The sequence below is a fragment of the Talpa europaea genome, assembly GCF_964194135.1.
Source record: "Talpa europaea genome assembly, chromosome: 13".
Lineage (NCBI taxonomy): Eukaryota > Metazoa > Chordata > Mammalia > Eulipotyphla > Talpidae > Talpa > Talpa europaea.
In genome coordinates, this window is record NC_140080.1 from 33,791,290 (window position 1) to 33,814,624 (window position 23,335).

Sequence of the window (23,335 nt, forward strand, 5' to 3'; positions counted from 1 at the left end):
TAGTCACTAATCTACTTTCTGTCTCTATGGATTTGCTTATTTTGGACATTTCATTTAAATAGAATTATATATGACTTTGTGTGACTGGCTTCTTTCACTAAGCATGATGTTTTAAAGTGTCTTCTGGGGTATTGTATGTGTCATTACTTAATCCCTTTTATGACTGCATTCCATTGTCTGGATATACTACATTTTGTTTAACCATTTGTCAGTTGACATTTGGGTTTCCATGTGTAGGGCATAACATGATGCAGTTATGAACAACTCTGTACAGGTTTTTGAGTGAATGTACATGTTTTCAGTCCTCTTAGGTGTGTATAGTCATGTATCTCTTAATGATCGGGATATATTTTGAGAAGTGTATCACTGGGTGATTTCATTGTATAAGCATCATAGAGTGCAAGTAGACAGCACAGCCTGCGACACATCTAGGCTCTGTAGGATAGCCTATTGGTACCACCATAGAAAGTGTTGTTAATCCGGCTGTACATAGAAGTAGAACTTCAGGGTCATACAGTAATTCTGTTTAATTTTTGAAGAACTGCCACACTTTTCCACGGTGGCCAACAATATATGAAAGATCTTATGTTTTGTGAGGTGGACCATTAATCACTTTGCAAATGCATCTTCAAGCCTTTTTTTTTTTTTTTTCCATTCCCTTCTACCTCTACCCCCATCTATTGAAATTATATGCATTCTTCAAAATGTAGCTCTCACATGCTATTTGTTGTACAAAATTTTCTTGGATTACTCAAGCTAAAAGTGATTTCTCTCCCTTTAACGCACATTGGTATATCATTGTCTCTCTCTCTTTTTAAAGATTTATTTATTTATGCATTCAAGAGCTGGGGTACAGGCCAGAGGTGTGGGGGGTGAGAGGAATCACCAGAGACAGAGTTGGGAACAGAACAAGCAGATTGACCAAAGTACACTGCTGAGGGGAGCAGCGGGTGAGTCAGGAGAGGTCTGCTGTGCCATGTGGGTTGTTCCCTGGCTGGCTGGGAATTGAACTCGTGCTGCAGTGGCTGCAGATTACTTCATAGGTTGCATCTTAACCCTTGCACCACCAGGGAGGCTCTCATTTTTTCTCTTTGACACCTTTGGTTATAGTTATTGAGGTCATGGAATAAATGGGAGAGAATTAGAATCCTTAACTTAGAATTTTAAAATGTTCCACGATGCAGATATGCTGTGTTTATATATATAATACCACATCACACTAATGTTGTTTTGTTGGTTTTTTTTTAAATGGAACAGAAGTTAACATATAAATACATGCCATCTCTAATTTGTAAAATTTCAGAATTTGAAATGATGGTTTTATCTATTTCACAACTGGCAAGTATATAAATCTGCAAATACCTAATAATTTCTTGGACTTGTACCAAGCTTCTTGTTATATAAGCAGTTACCTTTAGATATCATTTGACAGCTGGTCTACATTTACCTGTAGACATGAGTCTAGAATAGAATCTGTGTCAATTATATATTAAAGAAGCTTGGTTCAACATAGTATATGGCTTAATATTATTAACTCTGTAATTTAAGAATTATTTTGTAAAATCATAGTATGTCATTAGGTTATAAAATGTTTCCGAATCATTTTAACTTTACTGTCTTTATTTAGCATATTTGGTGCAATGTCATTGTGAAAACTGATGACCAAATAGCCAAATATGTCAATAATGTCCAAAAATACTGTGATCCTTTTTCAAAGATTCATTTTATTCATTTATGCATATAAGAACTGGGGTCTAGACCAGATGTGTGGGAGGTAAGAGGGTTCATAAGAGAAAGAGAGGGGAGCAGAACAGGCAGATCTACTGAAATGCACTTATGAGGGGAACAGCAGGCAAAACAGGAGAGGTCTGCTGTGCCATGTGGGTTAGCTCCCTGGCCAGAATTTGAACTCATACATCAGTGGCTGGCAGTAGCTTGATAGCACTGAGACTTTAACCCCTACGCCAACAGGGAGGCCCTGTGATCCTTTTTTAAAATAAATCTATGAGGTAGTTGTGCCTTGTGGTTAAGAACACAGACTCTTGTACCTCTATGGTCTGGGTTTGAAATCTGGCTTTTCCATTTATTAGCTGTGTGATCCTGGAGAGGTACTTAACCTTTCTGTTCCTGATTTCCTGTATGTATACATAGTCCCTGCCTATAGATACTTGCATATTATAGACATAGGTATGTAAGTATTTGCTCATGGTTATATACATGATGACTCATGTTAATATAAATACATTTTTAAATAAAATAAAGATGCTACTGTTTTATTTATTTATTTATTTATTTTAAATATGATTCCGCCTTGGAAACTGAGTAAAATACACACAGTTCACAAATTGGACTTTTTTTTTTTTTTAAAGATTTATTTATTTATTTATTTGTTTGTTTATTTATGCAAGCACTGGGTACAGTCAGAAGCACGGGAGGGTGAGAGAATTCACCAGAGCCAGAGCTGGGAGCAGAACAGGCAGAAGGACCGAGGTACACTGCTGAGGGGAGCAGTGGGCAGCAGGAGAGGTCTGCGCACCATGTGGGACCCTCACCTGGTGGCCGGGGATCGAACCGGCGTTGCAGAAGCTGCGGGCAGCTTCGCAACCCAGCTCTCAACCGCTGTGCCACTGGGGAGGCCCAAGATGCTACTGTTTTAAATCATGTGTTTTTCACTTACTTTTATGAATGCTTTCATGACATTAAATATCCCTCAAAACATTGTTTTTGATGATTGCACATAGTCCATCTTATGAATATATAAAATATACTTATCAAATTCCCTATTACAGTTTTCCCCCCTTGTGTTTTTAATTGTAGTTAATGCTTTCACACCTTTTGTTATAGTTGTTGAGGCCATGGAATAAATGGGGGAGAATTGGAATCTTTAACTTGAAAAGGTTTAAAATGTTCCATGATGAAGATATGCTGTATTTATCTCCATAATATATATAATACTATATCATATCAATGTTGTTTTTTTAAAATAAAATAAATGAAAACGTTAACATATAAATAGGTAGAGAATTTGGTAAGTATATTTTGTATATTCATAGGATGGACTATGTGCAGTCATTAAAAACAATGTTTTGGGGCCTCCCTGGTGGCGCAAGAGGTTAAGTCGCAGCACTATGGAGCAATCCTCAGCCACTGCAGCATGAGTTCAATTCCCGGCCAGGGAGGTGACCCTCATGGTGCTGGAGGCCTCTCCTGTCTCCCCACTGCTCTCCTCAGCAGTGTATTTCAGTCATTCCACCTGTTCTGTTCCCCACTCTGTCTCTGGTGAATCCCCTCACCCCCTTGCACCTCTCGCCTGTACCCCAGGTCTTATGTGCATAAATAAATAAATCTTAAAAAACAAACAATGTTTTGAAGCATATTTAATGGCATAAAGAAAGCATTCATAAATTTAAGTGAAAATTGTAGTGAATGGTTTGTATCTGCAAACTCTTTTTTGTTTGGCTTTCAGGTAATATTTTAAGGACAGATTTTTAAATGTGGAATTACTGAATTGAAGTGCATTTTGATAGACATTTCCAACCTGAGGAAGATTGTGCATATTTGTTAAGAAAATTACTTTAGAATTAACTTTGAAATTAAAGTATTCATGTCTATTTTCATAAGTTGATTTTCTTCTGACACTCATTTCAATCAGTATGTATTGAATACTTGCTATGTATGCTGTATTCGAAGACCCACCGGTAGAGCAGTGAACAAACAAGGAATGTTTTTTTTTTTTTTCCTTCTTTTTTTTTTTTTATTTTATTGTTATATTCCCCATACAATTGCAGCCCCCCCATTCTGACCCCAGTCCCTCCCCTCCCGCCCCCGCCCCCCTAAAAGTGTCTCTGGTTCATAGTTTTTTGTTGATTTTGATTTTCACTTTCTTATATTCATTTTCCTGGTCCCTTATTTAAGTTTTCTAGATTCCTGCTATGAGTGAGACCATCCGGTATTTTTCTTTTTCTTTTTGGCTTATTTCGCTGAGCATGATCCCTTCCAGCGCCATCCATGTTGCTGCAAATTGCATGTGTTTATCTTTTTTGAATGCTGAGTAATATTCCATGGTATATATGTACCACATCTTCTTGATCCAGTCATCTATTTTTGGGCATTTGGGTTGTTTCCAAAGCTTAGCTATTGTAAACAGTGCTGCTATAAACATAGGGGTGCAGGTGTTCTTTGGAATTGATGTTTCTGTGTCCTTTGGGTAAATACCTAGGAGTGGAATTGCTGGATCATATGGAAGCTCTATGTTTAGTAGGTCCAGAAATCTCCACACAGCTTTCCACAGTGGTTGGACCAGTTTGCACTCCCACCAACAGTGCAGAAGAGTTCCTTTTTCTCCACACCCTCGCCAACATTTGTTGTTGCTAGTTTTTTTAATATGTGCCATTCTCACTGGTGTAAGATGGTATCTCATGGTAGTTTTGATTTGCATTTCCCTGATGACAAGTGATGTTGAACATTTTTTCATATGCCTGTTGGCCATTTGCATTTCCTCTTCAGAGAAGTTTCTTTTTAGCTCTTCTGCCCATTTTTTGACTGGATTATTTTCTTTGTTGTTGTTGAGTCTCATCAGCTCTTTGCAGATTTTTGTGATCAGTCCTTTATCATTAGTGTTGGGTGCAAAAATGTTCTCCCAGTTGGTGGGGTTTCTCTTTGTTTTTGTTATTGTCTCTTTTGCTGTGCAAAAGCTCTTTAATTTGATGTAGTCCCAGCTGTTTATCTTTGCCTTCACTATCACTGCTTTGGGTGATGTGTCTGTAAAGATGTCTTTGATGTGCAAATCACGTAGTGTTTTGCCTATATTTCCTTCTATGTATTTTATGGTTTCAGGTCTTATGTCTAGTTCTTTAATCCATTTTGAGTTGATTTTTGTGTATGGTGTGAGGTAGTGGTCAAGCTTCATTCTTTTGCATGTAGCGACCCAGTTTTCCCAGCACCATTTATTGAACAAACTTTCTTTGCTCCAATGCATATTCTTTGCTCCTTTGTCAAAGATTAGTTGACCATAAATCTGTGGGTTTATTTCTGGATTTTCTATTCGATTCCATTGGTCTGTATGTCTGTTCTTGTTCCAATACCATGCAGTTTTGATGATTATGGCTTTGTAGTATAGTTTGAAGTCTGGGAGTGTGATGCCTCCATTCCCTTCTTTTTTTTTCAGGAGAGCTTTGGCTATTCGGGGTTTTTTGTGATTCCATATGAATTTCATCAATAATTGTTCTATTTCTTTGAAGAATGACATTGAAATTTTTATTGGAATAGCATTGAATCTATATATTGCTTTTGGAAGGATGGCCATTTTAATAATGTTTATTCTTCCAATCCACGAGCAGGGGATGTCTCTCCATTTCTTTGTGTCTTCTTCTATTTCTTTTAACAGTGTTTTATAGTTTTCTTTGTATAGGTCCTTTACCTCTTTTGTTAGATTTATTCCCAAATATTTTATTTTTTTGTTTCAATAACAAAAGGGATGGTTTTTTTGATTTCTTCTTCTTCAGATTTATTGTTTGTGTATAGGAAGGCTACTGACTTTTGCGTGTTGATTTTGTATCCTGCCACTTTACTGAACTGATTGATGAGTTGAATTAGCTTTTCTGTGGAGTTTTTGGGGTTCTCTATGTATAATATCATTTCGTCTGCAAATAGTGATAGTTTGACTTCTTCTTTTCCTATTTGGATTCCTTGGATGTCTTTCTCTTGTCTTATTGCCCTGGCTAGGACTTCCAGTGTTATATTGAAAAGCAGTGGTGAGAGTGGACATCCTTGTCTTGTTCCAGATCTTAATGGAATTGCTTTCAGCTTTTCACCATTGAGAATGATACTGGCTGTTGGCTTGTCATAGATGGCCTTTATGATGTTGAGGTATGTTCCTTGTATCCCAAGAATTTCAAGGGCTTTTATCATGAATGGGTGTTGCACTTTGTCGAAAGCTTTCTCAGCATCTATTGATATTATCATATGGTTTTTATATTTCTTTTTGTTGATGTGTTGGATAACGTTGATTGATTTTCGGATGTTAAACCATCCTTGTGTCCCTGGAATGAATCCTACTTGGTCGTGGTGAATTATCTTATGGATACATTGTTGGATTCTGATAGCTAAAATTTTATTGAGGATTTTTGCATCAGTGTTCATTAAGGAGATTGGCCTGTAGTTTTCCTTTTTTGTGTTGTCCTTGTTCGGTTTTGGTATTAGTGTAATGTTGGCTTCATAAAACGTGTTTGGTATTGTCCCTTCCTTCTCAATTTTTTGGAAGAGTTTGTGAAGGATAGGCACTAATTCGTCTCTGAATGTTTGGTAGAATTCATTTGTAAATCCATCAGGTCCTGGGCTTTTGTTTTTGGGGAGGTTTTTGATTACCATTTCAATTTCGCTAATTGTAATTGGTCTGTTTAGGTGTTCTATTTCTTCTTTATCTAGCTTTGGGTGATTGTAGAGTTGTAGGAATTTGTCCATCTCCTCTAGATTGTTAAACTTGTTTCCATATAACTGTTCATAGTAGTTACTGATTATTCTTTTGATTTCTGCTGTGTCCGTTGTGATTTCTCCTCTTTCATTGATGATCCTGTTTATTTGTGCTTTCTCCCTTTTTTCCTTTGTGAGCCTGGCTAGGGGTTTGTCTATTTTATTGATTCTTTCAAAGAACCAGCTCTTGGTTTCATTGATCTTTTGGATTGTTTTTTTAGTTTCAATTTCATTTATTTCTGCTTTGGTTTTTATTATTTCTTTTCTTCTACTGGTTTTGGGGTTTTTTTGTTGTTCTTTTTCTAGATCTTTGAGCCTCGAGATTAGGTTGTTTCTTTGAGTTCTTTCTTGTTTCTTGATGTGAGCTTCTATTGCTATATATTTTCCTCTTATAACTGCTTTTGCTGCATCCCATACATTTAGGATATTGGTGTCCTCCTTGTCGTTCAATTCAAAAAATTTTTTAATTTCTTCTTTGATCTCCTCATTAGTCCAATGGTCTTCCAGTAGTGTGGCTTTTAATCTCCATGATGTAGGGAAGTTCCTTGCCTTCTTTTTATGGTTTATTTCTAGTTTGATGCCTTCATGGTCAGAAAAGATGGTTGATATGATTTCAATCTTGGTGTATCTGTTGATGTTTGTCTTGTGCCCCAGTATGTGATGATCCTGGAGAATGATCCGTGTGCGCTTGAGAAAAATGTGTACTCCGTTTTTTTTGGGTTTAGTGTTCTATAGATGTCTGTTAAGCCCAATTGCTCTAGGTCCTTATTTAGAGCTTTGGTTTCTTTACTTTTTTTTTTTTTTTTTAATTTTCTAGAGGCATGTCTTATTTTTATTTTATTTATTATTTGTTTGTTTGTTTGGTTTATACATGCACTGGGTACAGTCAGAAGCGCAGGAGGGTGAGAGAATTCACCAGAGCCAGAGCGGGGAGCAGAGCAGGCAGAAGGACCGAAGTACACTGCTGAGGGGAGCAGCGGGCAGCAGGAGAGGTCTGCTCGCCATGTGGTACCCTCCTCCGGTGGCCGGGGAGCAGCCGGCGATCGAACCGGCTGCAGAGGCTGCAGGCAGCTTCGCAACCCAGCGCTCAACCGCTGCACTACCGGGGAGGCCCTCTTTACTTATTTTTTGTCTTGTTGATCTATCCATTGTTGATAGTGGTGTGTTGAAGTCTCCCACTACGTATGTGTTTTCTCTGATGTCTGTTTTCAGAGAGAACAACAGTTGTCTGATATATTTTGGTGCTCCTTCGTTTGGTGAGTATATGTTAATGAGTGTTATTTCTTCTTGAAGTATTGTCCCCTTGATCATAATGTAGTGACCATTGGGGTCTCTTTTTATCTTTTTGAGTTTGAAATCTGTTTTATCTGATATAAGTATAGCTGTTCCTGCTTTCTTTTTTGGTCCATTTGCTTGTAGGATTGTTTTCCATCCTTTAACTTTGAGCCTATTTTTATCTTTTGTAGCTAAATGTGTTTCCTGGAGACAGCAAAAGGTTGGGTTTTGTTTCTTAATCCAGGCTGCAACTCTGTGTCTTTTTATTGAAGAGTTTAGTCCATTTACATTTAGAGTTAATATTGATATGTTAACATCTGTATTTGCCATTGTGTTTGTCTTTCCTTTGATTTTATTTATTTATTCTTTTAATAACTTTTTTTTTTTTTTTGGCCTTCTTTCATTGTTATTCGTCCCTCTGAGGTTCTGGCTTTAGGACTCCTTGTAGTATTTTTTGGAGTGGGGGTTTAGTTGCAATGAAATTCCGGAGTTTCTGTTTATCTGGGAAGGTCCATATTCTTTCTTCAAAGAGGAAGGAGAGCTTTGCGGGATAGAGTATTCTTGGTTGGCATCTGTTTTCTTGGAGTCTGTTGACTATGTCCCTCCACTCTCTCCTTGCCCGTAGTGTTTCTTCGGAGAAGTCTGATGTCAGCCTGATTGGTTTTCCTTTGAATGTTATCTGTTTCTTCCCTCTTGCCAGCTTCATTATTTTTTCCTTGTCCTGGATTCTTGGGAGCTTTACTATTATGTGTCTTGCTATATTTTTCCTTTCGTCGTGGAAGTTTGGTGTTCTTCTTGCTTCTTGTATATCAATTTTCAGCTCCTTCTTCACATTTGGGAAGTTCTCTTCAATTATCTCTTTGAATATTTTCTCTGTTCCTACATCTCTCTCCTCTCCTTCTGGTATTCCTATAACTCTTATATTTCCTTTCCTCATGGAGTCAGATAGTTCCCGAAGTCTTTCCTCGTTCTTTTTCCTTCGTACTTCTCTTTCCTTTTCTGTTTTGGTTCTTTTTATTTCTGTCTTCAAGATTACTTATTCGTTCTTCCATTTCATCTATTCTGCTTTCATTGCTTTTCCCAGAATTCTTTAGTTCTTCCATTAATTCTTTGATCGCCTGCATTTCTTTTACTTCCCTCTTTAGGGACTCAATTTCTTTCTTCTGACCATTGTTTTCCCTCTCTAGGGACTCAATTGCATTCTTCTGATCGTTGATTATTTTTCCCTTATCATTGTTTTCCTTTATGACTTCTGTCAGTTTTTTAATCACGGCAATTTTAAATTCTCTTTCTGGAAGGCTCAGAAATTCTTCCAAGTTATTGTCGTTGCAATCTGGGGGCTGGTTTTCTTTTTGTGGTGTGCTTTTTCTCTGGAGAGTTGCTAGGTTGCGTGTGGTTCTTCTCCTCCCTACTGTCTGTTTTCTAATTTGCTGTATGCGTTGGGACACTGTGTTGTTGGGACTGGCCGGCATCTTGGGTGGGCTTCTCTGCTCCCCTCTGGTTCCTCCAGGAGTCATCTGTCAGTTTCAAGCAGTCTTTACTGGAGAAAGGTCCCTGTTCTAAAATGCCGATGTGGGGACACACTCCCCTCAAACAAGGAATGGTTTTTAGCCTCATGGACCTTTCTTGTCTATATGACTCTAGATATCTGGCAGTGGGCTAAATCTTACTTTCTTTTGTTTGAGAGTCAGAGTTGACTAAATAAAAACTGTGCTTTAATAACTTACCTATGTTATGCCATCTTTTTACTATCTAGTCCTGCATACACCTGCCTATGACCTGTGTTCCTGTACATGTTTTATTAATAAAACAAACAAACAATCAACCACTGCTTCTTAAGCTCTGTGTTAGCACAAAAGATATGCAATGAATCTGGTATGCCTGAGTTATACCTGTAAACATACCTGAAGATAAGCAGGTAGTTGGGAGACTCTTAAATTCCCTTCCTATAGCCTCAATAACTAATCTGGTTATATTTAAATTACAACTCACAAGTCACCTTAAATTGTAATTATTCTAACAGTAATTGATATCTTTAATTCATAAACAGGTTGAATCATTTATATTGGACCAAGAAGATCTGGATAATCCAGTGCTTAAAACAACGTCAGAGATATTCTTATCAAGTACCGCAGAAGGAGCAGACTTACGCACTGTGGATCCAGAGACACAGGCACGACTAGAAGCATTGCTAGAAGCAGCAGGTACGTTATTTTTTGTCTGCTTTGTTAAAAGCAGCTAAAAAGAATTAACTCGCTCTACATAAACTATATGAGATACCCTCATTATTTAATGTATAAAATTTGAAATCCTTTTCAAATTTGTATTTTTTATTCCTAAAGTTGACATTTGGTATTTAAAAGATTCTTGGTGGAAAGTTTTCAGTAAGTGATATCTGAGGTCAGCACTAACATTTTCAAGGTATTAGATAATCAGCTACTTTTCAAGGAAAACATGTCTAATACCAATTACAATATAAAATAAAAATGTGGGAGATAAGCTTAGTTCATCAGATTATGAATCTTTTAACCGATTTAAGGAACTCTGCATGAATTTTAATACTTTTTCATTTTAGTCTATGTGTGACTTAATATGCATGGCTATTTTTGACTTAAGACATTGAACACAAAATTGGTACAAAATATACCAAACATTGCTAACTTCTTGTTATGAAGTTGCAGGAAAGAAAAATCTGTGATGAGCATATGTTCTAAAAATAATAGCTACTTACCACATTTTATATCATACAACCTGCTCATTATTTGCTATACAAAGTTTCCTTTACACTGTAATGAAAGGAATTCATAAAATTGTTTTAAGAAGAACGTTAAATTTTTCTAATTTTTCATATTGCTTCTGATATTCACTTTTTTTTTTTTTTAAAGTAGAAGAACTGGGATATAAGCCAGGGGCCTGGGGTGTGAAAGGTCTCACTAGAGACAGAATGAGGAGCAGAACAGGCAAATCTACTGAAATACAGTGCTAAGGGGAGCAGCAGGCAAGATAGGAGAGGTCTGCTGCGCCATATATGTGCTAGCTCCCTGACAGAGATCAAACGCAGGCCTTAGTAGTCAAAGCGCTGAGACTAAATCCCTGGGCCACCAGTGAGGCCCCCAATGTATTTTCACTTGTGTAAGTCTATTTATTTAATATAAATTATGCATATATTAAACATAAGAATTTTATCAGATTGATTTTTAAAATAGTGCCTAGAAATTTATTAAGAGTGCCATATAGCTATATCTTAATATATCATGTATGTATCACAGATATGTGTCTTTTAATCCCACGTTAAAGCTATTAAAATGCAGAAAATTAAAATGCCTACAGAAATTTTCATTTAGTTTTAGTGCTGTAAGACGCATAATATTAAAGGTAGGTATTCAGAAAAATCACATTTCATATTGAAAGAAGAAAAACAATGTTGTATTTCACCAAATAATTACCGGGGGAGAGTAAGAATGAAAAGAAATTGTGTATTTTCATATCTATATTGGTAGAAAGAAAATAAACCTTGGAAACAATGATTTTCTGTCTTCTAAGACAGTAAGTTGTAAATGTTAAAATTTTGTGTACTTTGATGCTTAAACTCTAGACATTGTATAGATAGTCTTACGATGACAGATAATATGTTAGGAATATGTTTATTTTATATCATCTTGTATTTCTTTTAACTTTATCCTGTTACGGAAAACCGTAGGTACCATTTGTAGCAGGTTGATATTTAGTCCATCTAATGTGTTTTTTGGAACTGATAGAAACTTAAAATTGGATTAAACTAAATAACTATCCAATAAAGACTTAGATTTAGGACAGGACTAGTAATAATAGTAATATATAGTAATAATATAATAATATATAATATATAGTAATAATAATATATAGAGTGTGTGTGTATATATATGTATATATAATGTCATATTGCTAATTATGTTGGCATCCTTTCCCTCTAGTCTGGATTTCTTGTGAGTCTGCTAGTTGTGATTTAGGTATATGTGCTGTATAAGACTCCTGAAATACAAGTGCCATGGGTATGCTCTAAATTTTTTTTGTCTGTGCTTTAGTACCTTACACTTATTTGTTTTGCTTATAGCAGAGTGAAATGTGAACTAAAGGTGTTTCTCTTCTGCAGTTCTTCTCTATGCTAATTTCCTTTCCTTTCCTAGACCAGGCCTGATTATAGGTGGTAGTACATCTTTGCTCTCTGGTTTAGGTTGAGACTAGACTCTTGTGAGTACTGTCCTATAACCCTGATTCCATAATTAAGCATTTTAAACTCATTTCTGTTTTTCTGGGCACCCCATGATTCTTCCTTGGGGTCTGTTCTTTTGTGCCCTTTTCTCTAAATTATAAATATACATACTATAAAATAAGTAAAGCATAAACATTGGGCAAAAACACTTTTGTGTTCAGAGACTTTAATACTCCACTCTCACCAATGGATAGATTAACTGAACAGAAAATAAACAGGGATATAATATCCTTAAACAAAGAATTAGACTACATGGATCTAATAGACATTTCCAGGGCACTGTACCCCCAAAAACAATACATATTTTTCTGAAGTATGCATGGAACATTCTCCAGAAGAGACCACATTCTGGGACACAAAACAAATATCAACAAATTTACAAAGCTTGAAATCATATCTAGCATTTTCTTGAACCATTGAAGCATCAAACTAGAATCAGCTGTCATAGGAAAGCAGGGAAATCCATTAATACAGGGAGACTGAACACAATACTGAAAGGCTATTGGGTTAATGAAGAAATCAAAGAGGAAATAAAAAAGCACCTCGAGACAAATAACAAGGAGACAACTTTCCAAAAACTTAATGAGAGGTTGCAAAGCAGTACTTTGAGGGAAATGTATAGCAATATAGGCCCACATCAAGAAACAAGAAAGAACACAGATAAAATAACCTTTTTTTGTCATCGCAAAGAATTAGAAAAAGAACAAACAAATCCAAAGGTCAGTAGAAGAGAAATAATAAAAATCAAAACAGATATAGGTAGTAAAGAAATTAAAATGATACCCAAAGATTAATGGAACCAAAAGCTGATTTTTTTTGAAAAGTAGACAAACCTCTAGCAAGGCTTTCTAAAAAAATAAGGGTGAAATCTCAAATACATAGGATCAGAAATGAAAGAGGCGATTCTGCAACAACACATGTTGCAGAAATTTGGAGGCTAATTAGAGACTATGATGAACAACTATACACTAACATTCAATAACCTAGAAGAGATGAACGAATTTTTAATTTTTTTAAAATTTTTTTTTTTTAGGGATTTTTTTTAAAGATTTATTTATTTATACAACAATCAGGGTACAGCCCAGATGTGCGGGAGGGTGAGAGGATTCACCAGAGACAGAGTGGGGAACAGAACAGGCAGACTGACGAAATACACTGCTGAGGGGGGAGCAGTGGGTAAGACAGGAGAGGTCTGCCGCACCTTGTGGGACTCTTTCTGGCCGGCATCGAACCGGTGCTGCAGAGGCTACAGACAGCTTCACAGTGCTGCGCTCAGCCACCTGCGCCACCAGGGGAGGCCCTGAACAAATTTTTAGAATTACATTACCATCAAGATGAAATAGGGAAGAAAGAGAAATCCTGAGCAAACTGATCATAAGCTAAGAAATTGAAACACTAATCAAAACTCAAAAAAAAAAAAAAAAATCCAGGACTAGATAACAAGTGAATTCTACCAAACCTTCAGATTAGATTAACTAATACCTATCCTGCTCAGACTCTTCCAGAAAACTGATATGAAGGAATACTGCCAAATACATTAACACCAAAACAAAACAAAAAAGAAAAAGAAAGGAAATTACAGACCAATATCCCTTAAAAGCACATATGCAAAAATCCTCAATAAAATCCTTACAAAATGAATCGAAAAATACATTAAAAGAATCATATGCCATGACCAGGTGGCATTCATACCAGGGACACATGGGCGGTTCATTATCCAAAAATCCATAAAAGTAGTTTATCACATCAACAAAAGATAGATAAAAACCATATGATCATATCAGTAGATGCTAAGAAAGCAAGCATTTGATAAGATCCAGCGTCCATTTATGATGAAAACCCTCAAGAAACGGGATAAATGGAACATAACATAATAAAAGCTATTTACAACAAACCCACAACTAATAGTCTCAATGGTGAAAACTTGAAAACCTTTCCACTAAGATCTGATACAAGACAAGGATTTCCACTCTCATCACTATTTTTCAACATAGTACTTGAGGTTCTAGCTAGAACAATTAGGCAGGGGTATAAAGTCAATTCACAAAAATCAATTGTCGGGCTTCCCTGGTGGTGTAGGGCATGAGTTCGATCCCCAGCCTGGGAGATAACTCACATGGTGCAGCAGACCTCTTCTGTCTCGCCCACTGTTCCTCTCAGCAGTGTATTTCAGTGCATCTACCTGTTCTGCTCCCCACTCTGCCTCTGGTGAATCCTCTCACCCCACCACAACACCTCTGCCCTACACCCCAGCTCTTATATACATAAATAAATAAATCTTTAAAAATAAAACATTGAAAAAAAAATTTGCTTCCTATATGCAAACAATGACATAAAAGAGGAAGAAATTAAGAAAGTGATTCTGTTCACTATCTTTCACACACACACACACACACACACACACACACCTGGATGTGAACCGAACAAAGGAGATAAAAAGATCTATGCAAAGGAAACTCTAAGACATTGTTAAAGGAAATAGAAGACTCAAAGGAATGGAAAAATATTCCCTGTTTATAGATTGGAAAAATCAATATTGTCAAAATGGCATTCCTGCCCAAAGCAATATACAGATTCAGTGCAATCCCAATAAAAATACCCATGGCATTTTTGAAAGAACTGAAACAAACTACGTAAATTCATATGGAATCACAAAAGACCCCAAATAGCAAAAACAATCCTGACAAAAAAGATAATGGCGTCCTCACATTTCTAAGACATCAGATTATATTACAAAGCCATAATAATTAAATAGCCTGGTGCTGAAACAAAAACAGACACAAAGACCTATGGAACAGGATTGAGAGTTCAGAAACAAACCCACACTTATATGGAAAGTTAATCTATGGCAAAAGAGCCAAGAATATACACTGGAACAAGGATAGCCTCTTCAATAAATGGTGTTGGGAAAACTGGACAGCTGCATGCAAAAGAATGAAACTCGATCACTATCTCCACACCACACACAAAAATCAGTTAAAAATGGATAAAAGACAGATGTAAGACATCAAACCATAAAATACATAGAAGAAAACATAGGCAAAACATTTCACTATACAAGCTTCAGTGATGTCTTTAGGGATTCATCCCCAACAGCAAGAATAACAAAAGAGAACATAAACAACTGGGACTGCATTAAACTTAAAAGCTTCTGCACAGTAATAGAAACCATAACTAAAAAGACACCCTATTGAATGGGAGAAAATGTGTGCATACCATATATCTGACACGGGACTGATAGCAAACATCTACAAAGAATTGATACAAATGAACAAAAAAAGACAAATAACCCTATCAAAAAATGGGCAGAAGAATGAAATAGACATTTCTCCAAAGGAGACATTCAGTGTTCGTCATCACTTATCATCATAGAAATGCAAATTAAGACCACAGTAAGATACCATCTCACACCTGTGAGAATGGCCCATATTGAAAAGGTCAGAAAGAAGTACTGGTGAGGACATGGAGAAGAGAGAGAACACTCCTACACTGCTAGTGTGAACGCAAACTGATCCAGCCCTATGGAAAGCAGCATGGAGGTGTCTCAAAACTTTAAAATGGATTTGCCATACAACAGGAAAAATTAAATACTAATTTGAAAGGAAAATTGCAGACTGGTGTTTATTGCAGCACTATTTACTATAGCTAAATTATGGAAACAACCTAAATGCCCAAAAACAAATGAGTGGATCAAGAAGATGTGGTATATATGCACAGTGATCAAAATGATAAATGTATGCCATTTGCAGCAACATGGATGAAGCTGGAAGTGATAATGCTAAGTGAATTAAGTCAGGAGAAAGGTAAATACCATATGGTGTCACTAACAGATGGAATATAGAATAACTGAGGATCAGATAAAAACAAGTAAAAACTGACACTTGAAGGTTGACTACAAAACCAAAACATACAGAAGGGCTTAGGGGTCAGGGGCCATAAGAACAAAGAGGGAAGGAAGTACAGTGGACTGCAGTGGTGGACTATGAATCATGTGGTGGTAAGGACACTACAGTGGCAACACCTAATGGGGATTTCCAAATATTACCTCAATTAAAAATGAATGAATTAAAAATAATTAAAGCAATATGAAATGTATTAAGTAGATAATGAAACCTTCTTATTGTTAAGGTTTACATATACTTCTGTTCTTTCCCCCTTGTGCTTATATAAATACATGTCTATGTTTGAATATACATAATTAAAAAAAAATAAAATAGGCTTATATCATGCAAAAGTAACTATTTTTTCCCACTTATTGTGAAATACTTCCATAACATGTTGTTCTTTCTCCTTTTAAAAGATAATATTGTATTGCTTGGGTGCCTGTAATTTATTTTACCAATTCCTTATTTAATAATACTTACATTATTTCTAGTTTTTAAAAATCTTTTAATTGCAGTAACATTAGCTTATAATAGCTATAGAAGTTTTCTGAGAACATATTTTCACTTAAGCAACTGTATATATTTCATCCTGCATCTACCACCAAATGTGCAGTCACCATCCGTCACCAACAAGTTGGCTTCCTCTGTTCCTTTCCAATTCTGTTAACCTCTGGGAACCACCATTTTGTTGTCAGAGTCTAAGGATTTATTTTTTTTTTTTTTGTTCATTTGCTTTTTTTCCCCTTTATGTTCCAAATGGGTGAAATCATACAGTATTTGTCTTTCTCCTTACTCATTTCACTTAGCATAATCCCTTCAAGGGCCATCTGTGTTGTTGAAAATAGCAAGATATGGGGCCTTCCTGGTGGTGCAGTGGGTTAAGTGTCAGCACTATGTAGCAGTCTGCAGCTACTGCAGCACGAGTTTGATCCCCAGCCAGGGGGCTAACCCACATGGCACCGCAGACCTCTCCTGTCTCGCCTGCTGCTCCCCTCAGCAGTGTATTTCAATTCATCTGCCTATTCGGCTTCCCACTCTGTCTCTGGTGAATCTTCTTACCCTCTGCACCTTTGGCCTACACCCCAGCTCTTGTGTGCATAAATAAATAAATCTTTAAAAAAAGAAAATAGCAAGATACTCTGTTTTATGGCTGAGTAGTATTCCTCTGTGTATTCATACACAGATATATATTTTTATCTATTCATCCATTGTCTTGGACACGTGGGTTGTTTCCCTGTCTTAGCTATTGTGAATAATGCTGCAGTGAAAATAAGAGTGTTTGCATCTTTTCAAATTAGTGTTTTCATATTCTTTAGGAAATACCCAGAAGTAGGCTTATTAGATTATATATGGTAATTCTATTTTTCTTTTTGAGGAACCTCCATATTTTCAATTTTTTCATATCAGAAATAATGCTGCAGTTTATATCCCTAAATATTTATAACTTTTCTTACTTGTACAGCTATCTTCAGAGGACAGATTCTGACAAAGTGGTTATCACTACATCAGAGTTTATTTACATTAAAAAATTTGATAACTATTATTGAATTGGTACCCCAACAGGTCTATTAATGGTTTTTGAGAGGACCTCACACCCCAACCAATTTTTTATGGTCAATTTCATAGATTATAGTAATTTTATATTATCCATATAAATTATCTAGTAGCTCTTTGTGAATGAGATAAATCATTGGCTATTGATTTATTTCCAGTTTTTTAACTTTATGGCTTTATGTAGAATTTTTTATTGAAATTTTAGAAATTATATATATGCTTATCTTTTCATGGATTATATCAGCATTGTAAAAATTCTACATGATAAATTCTATATGATAAAATTCTACTAGTATAATATTAATGTTATTTTTTAGTTTTAATTTTTTACGTTTAGATCTTAAATTTACCTGGTATTTATTTTTGTGAATGATGTGAATTAGAGTTCTTACTCAGTTTTCACATGGTAGCCAATTTCTGAATAGTTCTTATGAAATAAGCCCTCTGGTCTCTACTGATAATGAAATGTAATCTTTATTATATATTGAATTTACAGATGATCTAGGATATTTTTGAGGGAGGGGTCTCTGTTATATACTCTTGATATAATTATTCTTTTTCAGTGTGAGTTTCATATTATAATTTGCATAATATCATAATATACTATATTTTATCGGGTAAGTTTTCCCTTTTTTTCTGGGTTCTTCAAAATTTTATTGAATATTCTCATTTTCAGCAATAATAGGTGATTTTATCAGCTAAATTTTCTCCTATGGTAGTAATTGATTCATCACTGAATCTAAAGAAAAAGATCTATGACAACTTAGATATCTGATAGTCCTACTGGACATGTGGACTCTGATGGACAGGAATTTTCCCTTATTGACCTTTTCTTGTCTTAGTGTCAAGCACCTTATAAGCACATAATAAATATAAAAAAATTAAAATGAATTTAATTTACAGTGTTGACCCAGAACATGGTTCTAGGATTTCAAGCAAAGGAAGAAACAATTGGATATTTTATAATATTACAGAATATCCTCTTCATTATTACTGAAACAGGTATAGACAAATGGGATCCTGTACTTGATATCTTATAGTATAGCTATATATTTTGAAAGAAATACTATTCATTTGATATAAGCATCATATTAAGTTATACTTGGATTTAGATAAAGGACAAATTAATATTATGTACCATGTGAAGGTGAAAGACTAAAACAGGTGGATATGCCTTTTGACGTTAGTGACCCAATGAAAATTACCAGCCTTACCTTCTGTTAGCCTTATCTATGGAGACTATGCCATTTTTACCTTAGATGATAATGCTTACAAATGTAATTATAATTTGCATTTTTTACTTTTTCTTCCTCTGCACAACCTGATTGATGCATACTTGAAGGAATTGGCAAATTGTCCACTGCTGATGGTAAAGCTTTTGCAGATCCTGAGGTACTCCGGAGATTGACATCCTCAGTAAGTTGTGCACTGGATGAAGCTGCTGCCGCACTGACACGAATGAGAGCAGAAAACAGCCACAATGCAGGACAAGTGGACACGTATGTGTTTATTGACTTTCTTGAGTGAATGTTGAAATAGCAATTTTTGATTAAACATGTATTTTGGAGGGATTTATAAATTTTAACAAATGGATGTTAGAGTGGATATAAGTGTATTTTTTAAATATGGATATAAAATGTATGTTTTATTTTCTTCATTCCCCTCATTCTCTGAGTTTTCTTGTGGAATGTACTATATTAGTGTCTGTGAGATCTCCAAACTGAATAAAAATCCAAACTGAATAATTTCTATTGCTAAGGAAGTTATTTATTCTAAAAATTTTGAGTTTATTCTATTTAAAATTTAAAAATTAGAGTTTATTCTAAACTCTAAACTAACAGCTTGAGCATCAATGCATTAATCTAGGTGCTTGCTAAATATGGTTCATGGACTAGCAGCTTCAGCATCTACCTGAGAGCTTAAAAATGCAGAATTTCATATTCTACTTTAAATTTACTGAATCAGAATATGCATTTTAACAAGAAACACAAGTGATGTGTAGGCACATTAAAATTTGGAGTCACCAATTTTTAAAATCATTCTGCAATAACATTTTTACTTAGTTTTTCACCTGCTATTAAAATTTTAACCCATAGGATTGTGTCTTATATGTCTTTGGGAATCATTTTACCGGTAAAGTTTAAAAACGTATCTGTCTAATGCTTTTAAAGGCATTTAAAATTTTAATATATGTTAGAATATTTTGAAGGAAAAAAATAATGGCTATTTTCATACTCAATTTATTGCCTTACTGGCTTGCTTGCTGTACACTTAATACTTAGTATTGCAAACAAAGATGCTCAGTTAAAAATATATTCATATTTTTGTTACTGTATCAACAGTTTTCTATGTATGGCTATTTTTAGTATGATTATTATTATTAAAAATACACATAATACATTTTATTATTAAAAATTCAATGTCATGATCACACTATCAACAGTGTGAGTGCAAAAAAAAATTATACATTAAGTCCTTGGTTGGAATGCTTTACACTTTCCACAGAACAGGAACTAAATTAATCTGTTAAATGATGAGTCACAAATACAGTCCTCAAGGTTTTTTTTTTTTTTTTTGCTCATATATGTGAGCATTGTCTAAAACATTTCTTCTGCCACCATTGAGTTCACTGAATTCTCAAATATGCTGTAATCTGTAGCTTCCTTGTCACTTCTCTGGCTCTCCTCTTCTGCTAAACTTTGTTTCCTGGCAGTAAACTAAAACCTTCTACCACTGCCATAGCTACTGTTTCTCCTACTGGTACCACCACAGGACCTTTTTTTGTGGTTTGGCAAAATATTGGCCTCCACCACCATAGGAATCAGAGCTTATGCTGTCAAAGTCTCCTCCTTTCCTGGGTCCAAAATTTGAAGATTGATTGTTGTAATTGCCAAAACCATTGTAGATTCTACCACTGTTGCAGTTGCTTCTGTCATTACCACATCCATTGTAGGTAACCACTGCCAACATATCCACCACTACCATGGCTGCCACCAAAGCCACCTTGACCACTATGGTTTCCTCCATGACTAGTGTTGTTATTCCCACCAAAACCATCTCTATGACCTCCACCAAAGTTTCTAGAACCACTTCGACCTCTTTGGCTGGATGAAGTACTGGCCATACCTTGCTTAGATAGGGCTTTCCTTGTGGACATTCGTAGTGTTGTCTACAAAAATCACACTCATCAAAGGTTACAAAAGCAGAGCCTCTTTTCTTGCCACTGCCTTGATCAATCATGATTTCAGTCACTTCAGTTTTCCCACACTGCTCAAAATAATCTAGGTGATGCTCTTCAGTGTCTTCTTTAATGCCACCAACAAAAATCTTTTTCAGTTAAATGGGCTTGGGGTCTTTGAGAACCTTCTTTTGACATAGTCCTTTTTGGTTCCACAACTACAACTCTTTCCATCCATCCTTCTTGTGTAGCATTGCATTCTTGGCTGCATCCACCTCCTCCACTGTGGCTTAAGTAAAAAACCCAGAGCCTCTGGATCACTTGGTATTTGAATCTGTTAACACACAGTCTGTGGGCTTTCCCCATTGTGTAAAATGACTTCTTAGTCTCTCATTGTTTCAAAGTTTAACCTCTGATAAAGAGCTTCCACAGCTGTCCTAGCTCCCTGGGAGACTCTAACTTAGATATGATGGCAGTAGAAGGGGAGACTTTTAGATGCTTAGTTGGTGGCATCCACAGGCATAAAGGGAGAATGGTTTATTGTTACAGAACCCTGACTCTTTCTGTGTCGGTTAATTGTTGATTGTTTTGTTTGCAGTCGCAGTCTGGCAGAAGCTTGTTCAGATGGGGATGTGAATGCTGTTCGTAAATTGCTAGATGAAGGCAGAAGTGTAAATGAACATACAGAAGAAGGAGAAAGCCTGCTGTGTTTGGCTTGTTCAGCTGGCTATTATGAATTAGCACAAGTAAGCAGAAGTAATCCTTAGTGATTAAAATTGTGGAAGTATTTTGATGATTTATCTGTTTTCATGGCTAATAAGAGAAACTTGATAGATTCCATGGTCTTTCTTTTTGGCAGTTGGTAAAGTTGAAACTGTAGATAATTTTATTGCCTATGCATACAACTGGCATTGGTCCACTTTTTTACCATTTACTCAAAACTAGTCCTCATGAATAAGAAATACATAGAAATGGTATTTTAACCTTCTCTTTAGCACTAGTACACAACTATAATACAAAGTAGTGATTTGTTTTCATTTCATTTAAATTACCGCAGTTCATTTACTTTTCTCACTCTACGTGAGACATGTGCTTAGCCAATTAGTTTCTTACTTGTGAGTATAGTTTTGTTGTTCTCTTTTATATAACCCAAACAATATAAATCATTTGACAAGAGAAGATACATTTTATAACAGGATGGCTAATCTGATTACTTAAAGATTAATAAGTAATAGTGTTATAAAATATAGCATCTAGCCTGGTATTTTAAGCAGTGAATATTAGCATGTTTTCCCAAAATGTATTTCTTTTTCATTTTTCCTCTAAAAGAATATCTTCTAAATTCAGTACATTCTCTAGAAATAGTACTAATAGTAAGAATTAACAGTTCCTTCTTGTGTGTCTGTTTTAAAGGTATTGCTTGCTATGCATGCTAACGTTGAAGACCGAGGAAATAAGGGAGACATAACTCCCTTAATGGCAGCATCCAGTGGAGGTTATTTAGATATTGTGAAATTATTACTTCTTCATGATGCAGATGTCAACTCCCAGTCTGCAACAGGTATGTAGAAAATGATACATTAGTTGGAGGAAAACCAATTGATAATTAATTGTAACCTGTGACAATGAAAAAGGTCCCTAGGGAAAACTAGTTGAAAACCGACAGAAAACTCTTAGCCCTTGTTCAGAATCTCTGAGTAAAATATAGATTAATATCTTCAAAAATCTTTAAAACACACTTAGAGTCTTGTAGATCAAGAGTAACAGTTTTCCTATTGTTGACAATTTCCTTTTTTCTAGAGTATTTGTAATATATAGAAAGGCAAAATTAAAAACTACATTTCTTATAGTTCTTTGTCTCATTTAGATACAACTACTTTTGACTTTAGATTAACCTGAAAATATTTACCTTCAGATTTATCATGTCAGGTATAATAAATGCATTTACTAATAAGATAAGCTTATCAGTGTTCCATACCATTAAGTAAATATTAAATGTAAAAGTAATTTTATTTTTAAAATATACAATACTCCATAGGAGGGATTTTAAGTTTTCTGCCAGCCATTTTGTCTTAGTTGTAACATCGATATACGTAATTACTTGAGACTGTTAAACAGTTAGATTCTGAGCAATTTGAGTTCTGATATGATAATATTTTGCTGAGCTTTTAAAACAATCTTCAGCCCTATACTGTTGAATGATGAAACCCCCTTAAATAAACAGAAATCTTCAAAAGATCAGGGAAGAAATGTGAAAACTCCCAAACTTATATATTTTTGTAAATGAATGGCAAATCAATAAAATTTGATGAAAAAAAAATTAAGTGACAAGCCAAGGGGTGAGGACTTTTAAAGAAAAAAATTTTAAGGAATTTTGTTGAGGGGTATTTGTATTTGTCTTGCTGAGTCACATGGTAAATGAAATATTATTCAGCCATTAGGAGAGATAAAATGTTGCTATTTACAGAAAAAGGGAAGGAGTTCAAGGAATTACATGTAGTAATGCAAGTTATAATTTAGAAAATGTTACTTAGAAAATGTTAAGTGTTTCTAAGTTGTATAGTAGTAGAAGAAAAAGGAATACTTTGAATGATTAGAATATTCTGAATGATTAGGGTAATTTTGAGTGATTAGAATGTTGAATGTGATTTTTCAAAATGGCATTGAATGCTATTAAATAAGCTAAGAAAATATTAAAAGTTGTAAATTGATATTTATAAT

The 23,335-nt window shown here is 35.2% G+C and overlaps 1 protein-coding gene and 1 pseudogene across 6 annotated transcripts in view; one reads left to right on the top strand and one right to left on the bottom strand.

Annotated features, from left to right (window-relative positions):
* LOC311183083 (ankyrin repeat and KH domain-containing protein 1) overlaps positions 1–23,335 on the top strand; it is a gene marked incomplete at both ends in the record, with an annotated part of 132,094 nt that overhangs the window by 23,469 nt on the left and 85,290 nt on the right. For 4 of the 5 annotated variants that reach the window (XM_084252332.1, XM_084252333.1, XM_084252334.1 and 1 more), the window contains 4 exons: positions 9,797–9,950; positions 18,779–18,935; positions 21,213–21,360; positions 22,028–22,175. In XM_084252332.1, the coding sequence (XP_084108458.1) occupies positions 9,797–9,950; positions 18,779–18,935; positions 21,213–21,360; positions 22,028–22,175 (607 nt within the window). The remainder of the gene's footprint in view (positions 1–9,796; positions 9,951–18,778; positions 18,936–21,212; positions 21,361–22,027; positions 22,176–23,335) is intronic. The other variant, XM_084252335.1, reaches the window with a different exon arrangement.
* LOC311182822 (heterogeneous nuclear ribonucleoprotein A1-like) lies at positions 20,191–21,127 on the bottom strand (annotated as a pseudogene). The gene is made up of 2 exons: positions 21,104–21,127; positions 20,191–20,934 (listed from the first exon to the last, which is right to left on the bottom strand). The product of its transcript is annotated as a heterogeneous nuclear ribonucleoprotein A1-like (transcript).